At 41.1% G+C, this 20,124-nt stretch overlaps 1 protein-coding gene across 4 annotated transcripts in view; it reads right to left on the bottom strand.

The window, feature by feature from the left end:
- The window catches only part of rap1gap2a (RAP1 GTPase activating protein 2a), a 93,268-nt gene that overhangs the window by 59,793 nt on the left and 13,351 nt on the right, over positions 1-20,124 (bottom strand). For all 4 annotated transcript variants that reach the window (XM_034603331.1, XM_034603332.1, XM_034603333.1 and 1 more), the window contains exon 2: positions 15,725-15,760. In XM_034603331.1, the coding sequence (XP_034459222.1) occupies positions 15,725-15,760 (36 nt within the window). The remainder of the gene's footprint in view (positions 1-15,724; positions 15,761-20,124) is intronic.

Genomic DNA, 20,124 nt, shown 5'->3' with positions numbered 1-20,124 from the left:
GCTTTATCTCTCTCTCACACACATACACACACACACACACACACATTCCCATGTTGGACCACTCGTCAAGGATAAAAACAAAATGTTGATGTAAAGTGGAATCATAGTAGCAATTCTGTTATTTATGACCATTTTCAAGGCAAACCCTATGTAAAACCATAATGGAGCAGAGGAGCTGGCAGTAGATGCATCGCTGCTGAACTGCGACCGGTGTGTCAGGTACATAACAATGAATGAATAACTAGAATCAGTCACTATTTACTTCAATTCTATTGCATTTGGCTTCAACTCTGTTTATCCCTGAAACTCCAAAGTGTTTTGGTAGACTCAAACACTTCACCCACCCCTCCATCGGCGTAGTGGTGAGTAGATAATGATTGAATATTCATTTCTGTGGTATCCCTTTAAGGCCACATGACCACTAGCTGAACCCCATACCGCAAACACTACTCCAGTAATAGCTTAGCAACCAAGACTTGACACAGCAGGCCCATCACAGTTGCTAAACATGTATGTGGCTCTAGTTGTGAAACTCCATATTAGGGTGATGTCCTTTTCCAAACAACTGGAGCAACGGTGCAAGTTTGAAGATGGATCACAAGTGAAGAATATTTTCTTTTACATTATCTTCCTCTTCTTTGTTTTGTCTTGTTTTGTTCTCTGTCATTTATTCCTAAATCATTTATTCCCAATATATTTAAGTTTGACGGGCGTCGCAACAGCTGTTTATTTTCTATCAATCATTTTAAACAAGTAGATGTCACTTTTTCAAAATGCTGCATGTCTCACTTTACATTTAGATTGTCATCTTGCGCAGCATGTAATTTGATTTTGCAGTGACGGGGGGTTAAATTGCCATGATCTATCAACACTATCCATTACCATTTAAGCTGTTAGCGACAACGTACAGGCCGACCAGGGGAGGACAGGGTGAGGCAGGATCTGCAGGTTTCTCACAGGGAGATGAGTTATTCCTTTGACAGAAAATTGGGTTTGAGCTCAGCGCTGCTGGTGCGAGACAGGGCCTTGTTCTCTGGCTGTGATGTATGTACAAATGGATGAACTGAAAGAAGAAGTGTGTGTTTATTTATGTGTGCATATAAAACACAGAGCTGAACAGGAGCCAGATGCAGCTTTAATATAGATTTTACCCTTAAGTCCATCTATGGCTGGGAATAGAAGCAGACTGAGCCGACGCGGAAAGTGATTTCAGACAAAGACTCAGACAGACAAAGACAGAAACAACAGATAGTTTAATAGAAACTTTTAAAAATGGCTCCTGAATCAGAGGATGGAAGGATGAACAAGAACATCAGCTTCCATGCGTGCTTCACCATCTGTCAACAAATGTGACCCTGTGACCCCACAGAGTCACAGAGAAGGCTGCCTCGCTCTCTCTCTCCCTCTCACACACACACACACACACACACACACACTTCAACCCACAGAGGTCAAACTTTACGAGAGAGAGAGAGAGAGAGAGAGAGAGAGAGAGAGAGAGAGAGAGAGAGAGACAGATTTCCTTTCATAGCCCCCAGTGCCTTCAGTCACCCTCTTTGTCCTCACTCCTCTGCCTTCCTCCTCTCCCTCTTGGCTCAGTTTTCCCCAAGAGAGACTCCATCGCTTTTTCTCACCCCCTCTCTTACTCTCTCTCTCCCATCCGAAACCTCTTATCTCTTTTGAGATGTTAAGAGCATCTCTGACGTGCGGCGTGGACAGCAGTGCCCGTTTGTCTAAAGCAAAAGGATCCATTATTGTGTCCAGGCTCTCGTACTCTATCACCCTTGATAGATTATTTCTCTCCTCCGAACCATGCAAAGTCACTCTCGCCATCCCGTCACTCATTCCGGCTACAGCACCACCCTCCACCAAGGACACTGGCTGTAATTTGCTGCTAGCTTATGTCAAGTGTTTGTGTACAAAACAGACGAAATCGTGGGGCACAACTTTTAACATCCTCTTATCTGGTTTCCAACGGCAACACTGCCAGTCCTAGTTAGCTTGGACAGACTTATAGAAACATGACGCGATAGAGACAATATGCACATGACAAGCAGTTGTTATCATTAATGTAATCATTACTCATCAGATCATGATATATGATATTTGATTAACCGATAAAAACAACTAAGCTGCACTGGCTGATTCCATTTCACCTCATAACTCGTCGCTAGGGCTGTAACGATGCTCGAACCAAAACCAAAATTGCGGTCCAAATGTCCATGGTTTCTGTTCACAATACATGCCCATTCCCACACGCTGCCACGGCAGCAGGTGCAGCCTTTTGCGTGTGCGTATGTGTGTGCAATCAAACTCCATCCAATCCCACCCCTCGAACATAACCCTGCGTAATCTGAACCAACACACAGAAGTGACTAGCTTCAGGGCAATGAGTGTGAAGGTTGGAGAGGATCGGCAATTTACAAAATCATGTTGTTAAATCTGGGTGTTGTCCACTCTCTGGAGCAGATGCCTCGTCTCTAAAGTCGGATTTTGGAGGAAATCATCTGGTGGATTGTTTATTCCGTATGGATTTTCCCTGGAGCTGTCGGCCAGCGTTTGCCCGACTGACTGACCGACTTGACCATCGACATTACCGTGAGTGCCCTGAACATATCGTATCTAGGAACACTGTTGTTATTGAAGCGACACGGACGCTTCTCTTTCTGTTTACTTTCCTGAGTTGTTGGTTTGAACTGGATTGAACTGAACTGTGTTGGGCTTGTGGGGGAGACTGAAACAGACTTAAATATAATATATGTAAATATATTGATTGAACTTTGGATGTTGAGAATGTGGGAGACACACATGCACACACCCTCACCTCTTTCCTATTCTTTGGTTAGTTTTGTTCATGTAGTTTTATGTGTTCCAAATGTTAGTGTTTTAATAAAACACCAACACTAGACCCACCTCACCGGGACCGATCCGTAGATTTGGAGAATCGTTACAGCCCCACTCATCGCCCTCTCAGTTAGTTTTGATGAGCCAGAGCAGTAAAGTTCAATTTCTCTGAATACTCATATTGAACATTGCAGATCAAAATTTTGATTTGATTTTGTTTGAAAGTCAAAAAGTCAAAAAGTCTCAAATCCACTCCTGAAGCACCTGACAGTATTGGGATGTCATGTCATGTGACTAGAGCCTGACTGATTTTGGGTACCGATAATAGGGAGTAAAATATTCCCAATACCAATATATCGGCTATTAAAAAAGACAATGATTCTTAAGACGTCATTAACAAATCCTTTTTTTTTTACAGGATATTTTTCAGGTTAACCATAAATTTTATCATAAATACCTATAATTAAATAGAAAACAAAATCCAATCAAATATATAGAACTTGAATTAATAAACATTGTTTCCATAAAATGTAAACATATGCTAACCTTTTTCTTCTGGCGTATATCTGCAAATATAAACCAATACCGATATGTTTGTGAAAGGCTAATATCGGACAACATTATCGGTCAACTGATATATACGTCGAGCTCTATATGTGACCTCACAATTTGCATAATGCACACCTAGTCACACTAGTCCAACAAGCCCCCTAACAAAGAGAGCGGTAGCTGATATTTCCAACACTCACTGGAAACTGTTGACCAATCACAAGAGAGCCAGCTGGCCAATCAGAGCAGACTGTGCATTATGAGGAGGAGGGTCTAAAAAGAGACGGGCATAAATCCAAGTGCTTCAGGCAGAGGCTGAAAAGAGGAGCAGCAGCAACAGACACAAATGAGGAAAGTGTGTGTAAACCATTATATATATAGTTCTTTAAATATATATATATAAATATATAACTCAATTTAAAATAATGAACCTATATCTGAGTAATAGCTCTTCTTTAAGCATGAGGTTACTAATGGAATTGTAAAGAATAGACTGGGAAACATAGATGTAAGAAGAGGATTAGGTGAAGCAGTAATGCTTCATTTAACTGCCTTATACTGTGATGTCAGATGATAATAAACTTTTTGAACAACAGCCCCAGTGGTGATGACATGTTATATAAAGTGGTCAAATGTGTATTTTGCAGTGTTAACGCACATGAAACTTTAGGTTCAGTTTGTGTAATAGTTCTCTGGATGTCTTTACTCTCAAAGAAAGTCTGTGAGGGTGTTAGATGAGAAGAAATTGAGAGAAGAAGAGCAGGTACATCCTTGGATCCATTCAACTCATATCTTTCTCACCTCCTACGTCTCCCGTGGAAATGGATGTGTGCATGTGGGTGGGCATTCATGGATGAAGAACGGAGCGTGTGCCTGCTCTCTACCTGTTCACCAGCCTGCCACTCAGGGAGCGACTCAATAGGTGAGGGTCTGTTTTATGAGCCCTTAACAGGCAGCACTCAGGCCAGATGGTGCGCTTATCAGCTACTCTGTGTGTGTGTGTGTGTGTGTGTGAGAGTGTGTGTGGTGGGGGGGCAAGAAGTAAATATTTGTCAAACGCAAAGAGGCAGCTGGTTGTCCAGGGGACTTGAGAGTAACAAGACAGTAATAAGCTGAGCACACACGGTAACACTGGTGGTAACACATGTTGTGTTTTGCACACTGAGAGAAATAAGCAGATATTTTTCTGTCAGTTGGGTACTTTTCCATCGATGAAAAGACAAACTGTCATTTTCAGACTCATTTTCATCTGTTGTTACACTCATTCTGGGAAACTGCATATTATAGCTTTGTCTGTGAATTAAAAAATATGAATGTGTTTGGTTTTACACGGATGGAAGATTGAAAGATGCGTGTATCTAAATAGAAAAAAACATGAATGTGAAATAGGTATGTGATTGATCCACAGATAGTAGCACTGAACTGTGCATTTTCTCTCAGCTCCACAGTGCTTTTTAGCTTCTTTAATAGTTTTGGTTCTGTGGTGGGATGTAAAAAGGTAGCCTGCATTTATTTAATGTTTTATTTCTTTTTTTGTTGTTCAGTTTTTGATATATGTATTTTATATCCCTTCATATTTTAAGCCTGTTAAGCACTTTGGTCAATTGTGATTGTGGTGCCAGTTTTCATGGTAAATTTGGAAGGAGGAATTGAGATTAAGTTGGGATGGCATCCTCCTTCTTTTTTTTACAATGTATACTTATGAACTGATTTAGTGCTATTTAATTGATAACAACATTTTATTCAATGCTACTCACACTTATCATCTGCTCTCATCAAAATCACACAGCCTCCCTGATACCAGTCCTGTATTTGTTACATCAGTGACAACCACCTGACCTTTAATGCAAATCTCTTCTAAAGACATGTGTAAACCTGCAGGCACCATGTTAATTCAATTGAATAAAAACATGCAAATGTATGAATGAAACAATACTTCTCCACAGACCGACTGTGCAGAGTGCTATGTTATTACACAGGGCACTAAGCACAGTAAGTACCAGTCATGTGATGCGTTGCTCCCATGTTCTTTATCCTCCTTTGCACACACACACGCACATACACACACACAAGCAATCTTTACATCCAGGGGGGGACGCACTGTGGTCACTATAGGCAACCAATAGCACTGCGAACCCGATTATCTTTGCGCTGGTCATGTTTTCATGCACTGGCAATGAAGTCTGGCTGCGACATGAGATAACCGGGGCATTTCATCATGGCAATGAACCATATTGGACCATCCCTTAGGTGATCATCAGTTCCCGCTGCCATGGCAACAGCCTTGGCTCCCTATAGACCACTACATACAGTACTATGGCTGAAAAACACACAGTGCATTTGTCTTGCAGTGGTAGCCTATAAACATGAGGCGCAGAGGGTTTTAGGAGCTTTATGTGAGCTGACAGTAAGATGGTGGATGCAGTACGTGGAGCTGTGGTTGGTTTGTGTGTAACAGAACCAATGTATGTGTGGTTAAGACACACGATGAATAAAAACATGTCATGTCACCTGCATCTAATGTTTATCAACCTCTTCTCTCAGTAAATAAGAGTGTATCCTCTCTCTATTGGTTTAACAGTCCTGTGTGTAGATTGTATTCGCAGCATCAACAGGTGAACATGGTAACAGGTGGGTCTGAGCTTGACACTAAAATAGAGCAATATCGCCCCCTAGTGATCATTCGACTTCCCTTCACCTGCTCTCATTCTGGAGTTCATCCTCTGAGAGGCACTTTGTGGCAAACACGTGCAGTCAGCTCCCTCCAGTGGTCACAGGAGAAACAGCTGAATATGTGTTGATATCCCAACGGGTGCAGGAAAATAGTACAAGAAAATTGTATGAACTGAATCAATGATTTAAATCCAAATAATCCAGGGAAAGATGATATAATTGCATCTTTATTAATGCAGTTGCGATGCTGTAATCATTTAGGGTTTAAAAGTTAACCATCATTTTAAATTAAAAACTGGTGGGAGAGCAATAGTTAATGTCATGTATAGAGAAAAACAATCGTAAATTGAATTGTGTATGTTTCGCAACCCTGAAATTCGATGTGTAAGAGAAGAGGAAGTGTAGCATCCTCCCCTGAGCTCTTGAGGATGGGTGGAGTTCGACCACTTCCCACATACAACTATCTCTGTAACATTGTGGTCTTCTTGGTTTCTCTACCTCTCTCTCTGTCTCTCTCTCAAACACACACACACACACACACACATGCACACACACACGCTCATACAGCCGCACAGAGTCAGATAGAAACAAATCGACACAGTTTCAGTTTAACTTTTTAGGAAATGCAACTCTTGTGTACGTGTGTGTTTGTGTTGTTACACTGAACCCCGGTTTCCAAATGAACCTCAGTATCTCCCAGTGAAGTTGTGTGGTGTGATGAAAACCCAATCTGTCCTCCATTCGTGCTATATACTCTCCTTTCACTCTACCGCTGACTGCAGACTTACATCAGGTTATATACACTGTTACTTTGTACGCTGCATCACAAACTGCCTCAAATAAGCAAAACACCATAAAGCTGACAGCTAATTAAGGCTGCCCCCCCCCCCCCCCCCGCTACAGAGCAAAGCCTCGAGCTTTAATAAGCCATCATCTAAAGTCAATATGATACCAGCAGACGTTCAGTCTGGTGTTTGTTCGGTGGTCACAACTCACCATCGTTCCCTGCTGTATAGAACGGGGAGCAGAGATAGAGTAAATGCCAGGCTCCAGAAATAGCAGCGGCAGCCCATTTGCTATTTTCCATGATGCTGGCAGACAGATAACATTTACACCTGCCTACCGGACTTTCTAAGAAGAAGATACCTCCTCTGTCCATGCTCTTCTACTTCTCTTTTATATGTTCTGTCACTCATCCTGTCCGTCAGTCGACATAACAATTTAACTCAGGTAGAACTTATTTAACCCTTCTCTTATTGGCTATTTGCAAAAGGGAACACAGTCACAATGGGAGAGTACAGACGCTGATGCAGGCCTAACTAGAATGGCCCTCAGTAGAGTTTATACCTCCACCAATGCCCAACAGTGCCGTAATGAAACCTCATCTTATTTGCATCTTTGCCCATTTACACACACTCATAAATATCATTCCTGGATCCCCACCAAATTTGAATGAATTCTTTGCCGAGGCATACTGCAGCCTTCCACTACGTTTCGTGATAATCTGTCAAGTAGTTTTTGCATAATCCTGCTAACTAACAAAGACTGATGAAAACATAATCTCCTTGACTGAGGTAGAATAACGATATTTAATGCTAATTAATAAAATAAAAATAATGAATTAAATGCTAAATTAGACTACAGATCAGCACCATCCAGGAACTTGTGTGCTAGCTGCATCCCTATTCTTGAAAAGCAGAGAAAGGAACGCCGCAGGTGCGGGTGGATCCACATCACAGAGCGGTAACCACACGGTCTGAGAGGAAAACGCTCTCAGATGTGAGCAGCTGTTGTGTTGGAGCCAAGCAGAGAATAGCAGACATGGGAAGTAGAAGCAGATGACATCAGGGAGAGGGGAGACGCAGAGGATGGAAATAATGTGTGACAAGTATCAACGTCCAATTAACAGCAGAAAGCTGCAGACTCTCTGATGCACACATGCATGTTAAGAACAGCAGGGAGGAAGCGGCAGTCGGCCAGATTCAAAATCCTGCCTGTAAAACAATCTGGGGTTGAGCCTTAGAAATTAAACACTCTCGTTTTTTGTTTTGGTAAATACATAGGGGAGTTCAGTGGTGAAGACGAGCAGCAGGACACAGTGACACAGAGGTGTGATGGTTTTCCTTACAGAACCTCACTTAGTAATCCTTCACACCGATCCTGTTATAGCCACGTCCCCTGTATCCTGCTCCTACGGAACAAAGCAATCATCTGATCTGTATCAGACGCTGATGAACAGTGCTGACTGAAGAGCTGTGTGATTGGAGCCATCAAATATCCTGAAGATGCAACACACACCAACACTGTTATTACCATCTGCTCCAATACACTGTGTCCTACACTGCTCTATACTCCATTCTGTTCAACTTGGTTTTCTTGTTGTCCACTTTACTTTCTGAGTTCACTAATCTCTTTTGTCTCTTGATAAAGGAAACGAATACACTGAGAAATTCTAATGTCTGAGTGACAGACTATGAAACCTGGTTACTTGTTTATTTAACAGCAGAACTCAACACAAATGTACAGTCTGGTCTGTATTTGTATGAATGTTCTAGTCTTGATGACCACTCAAAGTGCTTCACAGTACAGTTTTGCCTTATACCCACTCACACACGTTCATACAGTGCATCTAAGTAGAGCACTTTCTCTATTATAGATCAATCATATACTGCCGGCACAGCTGTCAGGGGTAATTTGGGCTTAAGTATCTTGCCCGAAGACACTTCGGCACGCGAATGGGGGAGACGGGGATCCAACCACCGACCTTCTGGTTAGTTGTTGACCTGCTCTACCTCCTTAGCCACAGCCACCCAACAGGTACTAACAGTACCTCAGTGAAAACTAAGTTGGCACTCAGTAGAGCAAATACCTCCACCAAGGCCCAACAGTACCCTTAAATTCAATTAAGCTGCACCAAGCCTATCATCAGTTCAGTCTAGCATCATCTGCTTTAACTCGACAATTATATCCAGTTTAGGTCACATTCTTATACTTGGCTGCTAAGATCATAGTTTACAGCCCCAACTTTGAAACAGAGCATGAGATCTCACCCATCGGATCTCCAGATCCTGAGCTGTGGAATCTTGCTTAAAACAAACCCACCAAAGATAGTGGTAAAAATAACTATTATTATTATTATTTTTATTGTTATTGTTATTATTTAGAAACTATAAGATCTACGCTGTTTATTTTCCTCTTTACATCCCCATTACCTACTGTAAAAAGTAGGTAACAGTACCTCAATGATAAAAAAACATACACTTTACATCTGGCAAAACAACAAAATACCCCAAAAACTATCTGGTACAAAAAATAGCCATATAATATAATCAGTTCTGGAAGAATTAGATAATCAATAAAGCAACTCATTCACTGTAACCTCATTTAAAGCAGGATCAGAGGCTTTTCCCTGTAATAATCATAAAGAAGAAATGTCACTTGTATATTTAGCCATTTGAGACAGGCTTTACTTGAAAATGCTACAGTCTACCCCTAAAAACTTCTTGTAAGGATAAAATAGAATCACATAACTTGCTTCATACACTAATAGCTTCATAATGATTAGTTAATAGATGTATCAATTATTCATTTTGGTTTAGGTCATTTTGTGCAAATGCAAAATACATGTACTCTCTGAGCAGTTGATGTCTGCGATGTTTTTCCTCTCAGCTTGCATCGTCCCCTCAGCTGCAGATAAACTGTACTGCAGGTTTGAGGAAACAAAGTAGGAACTGATTCACGAAAGATTAATAACGGACTAACTGTAATCATGCATTTACAAGTATAAAGAAACATACACATGAGACAGGCATCGGTCACTCACCACAGTCTGCGAGGCATCGTCACAGAGGAATAAGAAGCTGATCAGGTGCAGCTTCTCTTCAATTCCTGTGTGTTTCATCCCCGTCTCCTCTATTATAACCCGATAATGCACTTATAATATTCATTCAGCCTCACCACCACTTCAAGACAAATCAGATGCACACACACACAGGTTTGATTATACTGTTATTAATGAGGAGTTGTTTGTATCTCTTTGTAGTAACCGAGCAGAGGAGAGACAGAGGGCCACTGTGGATTAATGATGGCGGAGAGAGAGGACAAGGGGACGAAGAGGAGGAGGAAGAAGGACAAAAAGATGAAGCAAGGGAGGAATAAAAAGTTCACGGTCAGAAAGGACAGAACAAGAAGAAGAGAGAATAAAAATAAAATCCTCACACCTGCAGCCTGCAGACACAAAACTTTGTGAACCATCCATCCATCTGATGTGTGTGTTCCCTTGGCCTTCATTTCTTCACATTTCACTCTTTTTCTTCCTGCATTGGTTATAAAGTGTTGCTCATTGTGAGAACTGTTGGGTTTTCTCTACAAACTTAAGGTCTCGACCTTATTATGTTATGATTTGGCTCTTAAATTGGACTCAACAGAATATCTTTTATTACAATTGATTCTTCATTTTTGCCATGGACTTTTGTGTGAAGTACTTTGTAACCTCGTTTAGATAAGTGCTATACAAATAAAGTTATTATTATTATTATTATTATTTTTCCCTCAGATCATCCTCATTACCTTGCAGGAGTTTAGAAAACAAACAACTCTGTCATCCGAGTGCTTCACAAATGAAGAGTAAGTGGTGTGTGCAGGTGGAGGAACAACAGTAAAAATATGGGTTTTCCTCTTCAAGTCTTGTTTCTATGTACACACTCTATATAAAGATGGACATCGTGACGGCTTCCCTGAAGTGAAGCCAAAGAGTCTCTATCGCCACCTGGTGGCTGGCTGTACATAATTCCTGCCTCCTTCATGTTAATGGCCAGGACATGGATCAAACTTAAAGGTCAAAGTATTAAAACTACTCGTAAAATTTCACATCGGTATAATTTGCATTCTATAGTATTTCATGCATTGGGAAGCTCTCAATTTCTCATAAATACATTTTGGCTATTCTCAATCATGTTTATATTATTAGCAACTACAATTATGGCTGACCCTGTTAACATAGGTGTAGTTAGGTCTGAACATCTGGGGCTGCAGCCCTGAATGTTTATGAATTATCTAACTTGAATTGATATCCACCCAATTATCATACCATCCAACCATCCAAACCTGCAGACACACAGAAAGGCCCCGGCCGCACTGAAGGCACTTCTAACTGTGAGGCGACACTGCTAATCAGCCTAATTTGATATCCACCCATCCATCCATCTATTATCTATACCACTTAGTCTTTAAGTGTTGCAGGGAGAGCCGGAGCCAATCACAGCTGATATTGGGTGAAAGGCGGGGTACATCCTGGACAGGTCGCCGGCGTATCACAGGGCCAACACACACAGATAAACAACCATTCACACTCACTTTCACACCCAGGGAAAATGTAATTAACCTAAACCCAATCTGCATGTCTTTGGAATGTGGGAGGAAGCTGCAGCACCTGGAGAAGACCCACACACGGGAAAGAACATACAAATTCCACACAGAAAGGTCAAACACCTAAGGCGACATACAAATCTAAAATTGTGGTTTTTGGTCCTCTATGAGGCAGTTAAGCAACAGATGAACCTCACATTAAACAGAACATGTACATGTAGTGTAAGAGCGGAGGAGGTTGCACCAATTACTTGGTACTAGGTAATTGAAGGATGAAGGCAACGAGATGCATGTGAAGGTAAAGCAGGTGGAGGAAGACTCATCTGCTGTTGCTGTGGCAGCAGATGAGTCAGAATGTGAGACCCAGCTCACAGTGATGAAGAAGAGGGATCTTCAGCTGGTTAATCTGGCTCAGTGGTTATCTAATGGGTTTGTTCATGAGAGCATTTTTATGAAAACAGGTATTTCCAAGGCACAGCTTTACATATGATGCTTTGTAAATCATTAAAAACTGCACTAGCAACAACACCTGTGTGAGGATGAAGAAATAGTCCAACAATATTAACAGGTAGGCGAAAGGAGATAGACAGAGAACTGGAAAAAGCAAGAAGAGAGAAACAGGGGAAGAGATGAGGTTAGGTGACGGAGAATGAATTTTATAAGAGCACAGACATTGATCACACTGCAGACTGTCATCTCTGTTTCTCTCTTTCTTTAATCTCTGTTGATTTGCCTCTGTCCTGTCTTTTTTACGTCTAACACCTGGATTCAGCAAACACACATGAGCGTATACACACACACACACACACACACACACACAAGCGTATACATAAGTGCATGCTATTCTGCACTCGGGCAGAGGAGCAGCTCAAACAGGAGTCACGACACACTCATTCATATTCAGAGCCACTCAAGAGTAGACGGTCTAATGACACCAAGGGCAGTGGGAGACACTGAGGGTGTGTGTGTGTGTGGATAACACTGCAGATTACAGACCTGTGCTTCTTTACAATGAAACTGAATATTATTTCATAGTCAAGGCTTCATGTCTGAAACAGTGAAGAAACACTTCCTTATTTATCTTTATTCAGTGTTTCCCACAGAATTAATCAAATCTATGGCGGTAACAGGGGCACACCTGCATATAAGTCACACTCATGTGCAACAGATTCTGAGTCACAGGCACAGAGACTTGAGAGTGAAAGACAAGTTCTCGTCTTAGAGAAAAATCTGCAGTACATGTCACAACTGCAGCGGAAACACTGAGGTCTGGCTGACTGGGTTGACGGTAAAAATGTTATGGACCATATTGTGTGTATGAGGTAGCTAGCTGGGCATGCAGCAAATAGGGCTGCACACACCAAGTTAGAAATCTCCTATAATATTATGAGATGTGTAAAAAATGTTGGTTCATAATGAAACTGTGGCGGGACAAATACGAATATGGCGGGCCACAGTTTGTATAATTAATGGGCAACACTGTTGTTTCAAGACAAAGAAGCTAATTTCCCCCAAAAATCTTGAAAAAAAAGAAGTAAATGGACTGTATTTATAAAGCGCTTCTCTTATCTTACCAACCACTCAAACCGTATTTACAAGTCACATTCATGCAGCACCGCTTTACTCAGCATTTTTATTCAGTCACATTCATACACTGTCGGCACAGCCATCAGGAGCGATTTGGGTTCAGTATCTTGCCCCAAGACACTTCTGAATATGGAGGAGGCAGGGATCAAACAACCGACCTTCTGGTTAGTGGACGACCCGCTCTACCTCCTGAGAAACAGGTGAAAATGATCTAACTGTAATGTCAAATTTTTTACTCGTTTTAAAACAAAATGACCTGATAAGACTTAAAGTGAGTATGACTCTCTCAGTGATCGAGATACTGTAATTCAGTGTGTTGCTTCAGTTGTGTGCTTGTGTGTATATGCTCAGACTGACTGGGGTTTGGAGTGTGTTGATACAGATTTAATATAAACTGGCACACTGACAAACACACACACGCAGCGGCCCTTTACCTCTCATCACTACGGCAACCTCCATTAGCGGACTTTGGTTTGTTTCAACAAAAGCAAGCTCCTCGCACACAAAACCCTGAAACACTATCATATGAGGCAGTTACATGGTACACTCACATTCAAAATTAATTTCACCAAGCAGCTGTTATAGGTGTATATATATCGTTAGGATGATTTTCACTTTTTTTTCTCATCTTGCATAAGTCATGTCTACATGCCAACTGTTACTTCTCCTTTAAAAGCTATGAAACATGAAAGAAAATTCAATTTGCATGTTGAACATCATCAGCTCTTGTTTCCAAAACACAGATAGACAAAGTGGGAGTGAACAATGACGTCAGTCCAATGACTCAAGCATCAACAAAGCAAGTGGAGGAGCAACACAGGGAAACTTAGAGCTATCAGACAGTGTATTGTACTTATGATGGGTTAGAGAAAGAAAGAACTAGAATTACTGCCCTGTTGTTGTCACTGTGACCTTTGACCTTTAAACATTGACATTGAATCCATTTAATTGGAACTTTGCCAATTTTGTGTTGTTAAAATATTGGTATTACGTGAAGATGAGCATTGAGATCTACTGGCTGTGTGCTACAACTACAACATGCATGTCTTCAGATTGAGAGTGGGGGTACAGCACAATCCAAACAAACTAGTTGAAATCAACCTGTGACAACAACAACTACAAGACAGAATCTAATAAATATGGAAGAAAACTATGTTGGAAGTGTATTAAATGGGCCCAAATACACTGTGGAGCAAGTACGGCGTATGGAGGAGGAAGATGCTGCCATTGCTGAGAGTGAAGCTGCCCCAGGCCCTATGAAAGCGGTGCAGAGCTGCTTCATACCAGGGACAACTGGTGGTGCCACTGTGGAAGACAGAAATTCCCTAAAAGCAGATTTAAAATATGTTCAAGGCTTTGTAGGGCACCTTGACCTTTGACCTCCAAAATCTAATCAGTTAATATGTGAGTCTAAGTGAACATTTAAATTAGAAGAAATTCCCCCATGGCATTCTTTAGCTATAGTGTTCACAAGTCCAAAAATGTTTTTTTGAAGTCACAGCAACTTTATCCTATGACCACCAAAATCGAATCAGTTCATCCTAACGCCCACATGAACCTTTGTACCAAATTTGAAGAAATTCTCTCAGAGCATTCTTAAGATATCATGTTCACAAGAAAGGGACAGATGGACGGACCACCCCGTAAAACATAATGCCTCCAGCCACTGGCTGTCACCAGCACATGGGCATAAGAAGTTACACAAGAGGCAAAGTAATGTAAAATATCCAGCAGCCACAGTGCATCAAATGATTATGTTGAATTGTTATGTAATTCAATTAAGCTAGGTTTTACATTAACAATCCTTCTGGGGACGTTCGTCCTCTGCATTTGAGTTATCCTCACTAATTTGCAGCAGTGACATCACAACCTCCAGCTCTGAGGTCTGGATCAACAGCACAAGCAGAAATGCTACAAACAGAGTGAGAGTGTGATTCAGCGGTCATGAGAAAAAACCAGAAGAGCCAGAGGTAACACACAACAGGAAACAAAAGTCTTGAATTGGCTCTTGTGGGATTTGACGTCGTGAGTTCCTCTTTTCTTTTTTCTTTCAGTGAATCAGTTAAGATCTGAGATCTGACAGGGCTGCAGACAGTCTGAAATGATGCAACATTGTTCATGCCAGTCTCAGCCGACCACTGCAGACTTGAACAAGATGTGAAAGCAGAAAACAGACTATCCAGACACTGCAGACGTGGTTCTTACTTAGGACAAAGGGTTTGTTTTTGGTTTCAGGAGGAAAAGGGATACAATAAAGTCTGTGGATGCTATTTATATACATACACATATACTAACCTTTAAAACAGCCCATCATTATGGTGTTGGTGTTTGAATAAGTCTAACTGGTGGTGTGATCTTCAAAATTATACATTTCATTGAATGAGATGAGGCTCATTTCACAAGCAACAAATGCATATGTGTATTCATCTGGTATTTTATTTCTATTGTGAGGTTCGTCTGCAGATCCTCATATCGGGCTGTGCAGAGCAGCATGCTTCATCAGTTACAGCATTATAGGGCAGCTTGAATAAGAGGCAGAACATGGGGGAAGTTGCACATCAGTGCTCCCCAGATATTTTCTCCCCAAGCACTTTAACACAAAGTATGGCCTTGCCTGACTAAACCAAGATTAGAATATCAACTTTCACCTGATACATTTAGATTTAGAAGCAGAAAGGTGACCAGGATTTAAAGAAGAACTCACCGAGATTTCAGTGCAGACAAAGTGGACTTGTCAATCCTGGAGAGGAATGAGAGAGAGAGACAGAGACACACAGAAGAGAGAGAAATATTATTGATCTTGACTTATTTCTTCCAATACACGTCTTTGCAGCAAGTGCTCTTGTTTTACAGTAATAAGGACGCGGAACTCGTAAGATAAGGTGTAAGTTCAAGGAATTCACCTCTGCAGCTATAATGGGTCGCCTGAGGTGAAAATATACACCAATATACATATACAATGCATTTGTACAATTCTTATGATACAGTTAGACATATCTACACATCTACAATGAATACAAAAATAATTTGTCCCTCCATCCATCCATCGCCAGCGTATCACAGGGTCAACATAAAGAGATGAAACCATGATTGATCAGTTTAGTCTCAATTCTAAGTGTCACCTAATCAGAAATGAAGCTTAGAATTGATTGTCCTTCTCGACGTTTCTCCATTTATCTCAGATAGAAAAAACATTAGGCTCTTGGTCTTGGTAAAATCTGAATGCTTGCTGCAACCATGCTAACAAAAGATGAATGTTCCATAATTCATCTTTAATTTACACAGAATAGATACATCCTGAAAAAAGAACAGCAGTGTCAGTGTTAGAGAGCAGAGCTACATGACTTTATGTAGCAAGGTTACTTCTCCTCTCGCTGCTCAGACCGGTTATAAGCTCTCAGTGTTTATAAGGGTTTTATTCATGCTTCACTAAGTACTGTTCATACTAATAACATGGAAAAATCATAGCCAGTAATCTTCTTCACTTCTCAGTTGAGTTGATGTTTACTGCTAATAATGGTGAAGGGTCTGTTAGGCACATTCGGCTTTTGTACACTACCGTTCAAAAGTTTGGGGTCACTTAGAAATTTCCTTATTTTTCAAAGAAAAGCACTGTTTTTTTCAATGAAGATAACATTAAATTAATCAGAAATACACTCTATACATTGTTAATGTGGTAAATGACTATTCTAGGTGGAAACGTCTGGTTTTTAATGAAATATCTACATAGGTGTATAGAGGCCCATTTCCAGCAACTATCACTCCAGTGTTCTAATGGTACATTGTGTTTGCTAATCGCCTTAGAAGACTAATGGATGATTAGAAAACCCTTGAAAACCCTTGTGCAATTATGTTAGCACAGCTGAAAACTGTTTTACTGGTGAGAGAAGCTATAAAACTGGCCTTCCTTTGAGCTGGTTGAGTATCTGGAGCATCACATTTGTGGGTTCGATTATACTCTCAAAATGGCCAGAAAAAGAGAACTTTCATCTGAAACTCGCCAGTCTATTCTTGTTCTTAGAAATGAAGGCTATTCCATGCGAGAAATTGCGAAGAAACTGAAAATTTCCTACAACGGTGTGTACTACTCCCTTCAGAGAACAGCACAAACGGGCTCTAACCAGAGTAGAAAGAGAAGTGGGTGGCCCCGGTGCACAACTCAGCAAGAAGACAAGTATATTAGAGTCTCTAGTTTGAGAAATAGACGCCTCACAGGTCCTCAACTGGCAGCTTCTTTAAATGGTACCCGCAAAACGCCAGTGTCAACGTCTACAGTGAAGAGGCGACTCCGGGATGCTGGCCTTCTAGGCAGAGTGGCAAAGAAAAAGCCATATCTGAGACTGGCCAATAAAAAGAAAAGATTGATATGGGCAAAAGAACACAGACATTGGACAGAGGAAGATTGGAAAAAAGTGTTATGGACAGACGAATCAAAGTTTGAGGTGTTTGGATCACACAGAAGAACATTTGTGAGACGCAGAACAGGTGAAAAGATGCTGGAAGAGTGCCTGACGCCATCTGTCAAGCATGGTGGAGGTAATGTGATGGTCTGGGGCTGCTTTGGTGCTGGTAAAGTGGGAGATTTGTACAAGGTAAAAGGGATTTTAAATAAGGAAGGCTATCACTCCATTTTGCAACGCCATGCCATACCCTGTGGACAGCGCTTGATTGGAGCCAATTTCCTCCTACAACAGGACAATGACCCAAAGCACACCTCCAAATTATGCAAGAACTATTTAGGGAAGAAGCAGGCAGCTGGTATGCTGTCTGTAATGGAGTGGTCAGCGCAGTCACCAGATCTCAACCCCATTGAGCTGTTGTGGGAGCAGCTTGACCGTATGGTACGCAAGAAGTGCCCATCAAGCCAATCCAACTTGTGGGAGGTGCTTCAGGAAGCGTGGGGTGAGATTTCTACAGATTACCTCAACAAATTAACAGCTAGAATGCCAAAGGTCTGCAATGCTGTAATTGCTGCAAATGGAGCATTCTTTGACAAAAGCAAAGTTTGAAGAACAAAATTAATATTTCAAATAAAAATCATTATTTCTAACCTTGTCAATGTCTTGACTATATTTTCTATTCATTTTGCAACTCATTTGATAAATAAAAGTGTGAGTTTTCATGGAAAACACGAAATTGTCTGGGTGACCCCAAACTTTTGAACGGTAGTGTATATAATATGGCTTTTTACCTCAAGTGTGTGTGTTCAGTGTTTTACAGCGTTCTCACACGCTTCACGAAGGAATTTGTCATATCAATTCTTCAATCCAATCCATTTAGAGACTAAACCATGCAAGATCCATTTCATGCAAATACATTGATTTATATAAGCCGCACACCTACGTGAACACAGCGTACAAACAGACGGCGCGCTATTTTTACCATGACAGCACCTAAGCTGGATGTTCTGTATGTAATCTGAATGTTTTCCAGGGTCTGTGAGTGTGGCATTACCCAAATAAGCCATAACAGAGAGAGGTGAGGTTCTGTAACATGTATCACTTTAAGAAAACAAATGCATGGTTGTCAAAAATGTACATACTGAGCTACACCTAATTTACACAAACGTTTCCGTGATGCATTTTAAAATGCATCTCAATGCTGTTGATTCTGGTGGATACTTGCTGCTCTGCTGCAGTGACACCTCACTGCAATGTTACCCCCATATTGTAGTGTAGCTGCAGTCTGTGCCCTCGCAGGATTTATCGCTGAGCAGTTAAGAAGGTATGCCGCCCATCAGATGAGTCATCACACGGACCCTACTGTCGTGAGTAGGTTTCTCTCACTCTACATCTTAGAGAAGAGAATACTGTGATTGACCGTGTGTGTGCATTTCGAGAACATTATGAGCAGAAAATCTTGTTTCCACATGGGTCAAGCTTAAACAACACATTTGAGTACATTCACCAACGTTGTACTTTTACTTTGTAGACAAGTTGTTAAAGAGGTGTTTCTATGAATGTTGTTATCATGACAAAGATCAGCACATGTGACGTAGAAGAAGACGTGTTCAACTCGGTCTGCAGACTGTGGGCACACTGCCCCGTCCCCACTGACTGCTACAGAGTACAGCTGGTTGATTCCAGTTTTACTCATATTAAATGTATCATGTGTCCAAATCGCACCAAAGTTTACACTGCACTTCCCTTGTCCCTCAACAATAAACATGCAAAGTGTGAAGCCAATAAGATGAAGAGTTCACAGGATATGCAATCCACGTACACTGGCAGACAGACATTTGTGGAATTAGTACTGCAGATATTTCTTATTTCTTACTCTCCCGTTTGCTGCTGTAACACAGCTTATAGGCCCTACCTCTTTTACACCAATGTCAGCAGGTATACGTAGGTTTTTACAAGCATGTAAACTTGCTTAAAAATAGGTGGCTCCTTTCCCATTGCCAGTTGAGGAGTTTGCCTTCTGTTTTTTTTCTTCCTGGTGAGTCGTGTTCAATGTGATGAAAACCCATGAACAATGCATCAGAAACCATCGCTGTCTTTCAAAAAAAAAGATGTAAAAAAACAAACAGTACACAAACGTTGCTGGCTATTTACACAACAATGCAGATGAGTTCAATGCCAGTCATAATGTGCCAGAAAAGGTGCAGCGTCAGCATCTAGAAGCCGGAGCCGATAAAAACCTGTGTCTCCTGCAGAATCATTTGACCCGAGACTGAATGCTGACTGTATCCATTTCCATAGTGGACAAAAGCCAGAGGTTAGTGGATGTTAATGACCAGTAGAAAAGGGGCTTTAGTGGCACTCATAAAGGATTATCCTTTTTGTTTTCTCATTCATTTGAGTATGCCGTTTTCTTTTTTTTTTTCAACCCAAATAGCTTCACAGATGACTGATAAAAACACACTTTACAAATGCCTCAGAGTCAGCTCCACATTTGCTCATGCAGGTGCTCGAACAGCTCACCATCTGAGCCACCCATCCATGCATCCATATCCCTGCAAGTGATATTAAAAACAGAAATGTGTCCAAATTTCACAAATAGGATCGGCTGACACTTACAAGCTTCAAATACTAAGAAATAACGCGACCTAACAACACCTTTACCCCCAGAGGCCACGATTAACTGTTCCAACAATCATCACAC

The sequence above is a fragment of the Hippoglossus hippoglossus genome, chromosome 13, assembly GCF_009819705.1.
Source record: "Hippoglossus hippoglossus isolate fHipHip1 chromosome 13, fHipHip1.pri, whole genome shotgun sequence".
Taxonomy (NCBI): domain Eukaryota; kingdom Metazoa; phylum Chordata; class Actinopteri; order Pleuronectiformes; family Pleuronectidae; genus Hippoglossus; species Hippoglossus hippoglossus.
The sequence above is the reverse complement of the archived record's forward strand: the minus strand, read 5'-3'. Positions and strand labels throughout refer to the sequence as shown.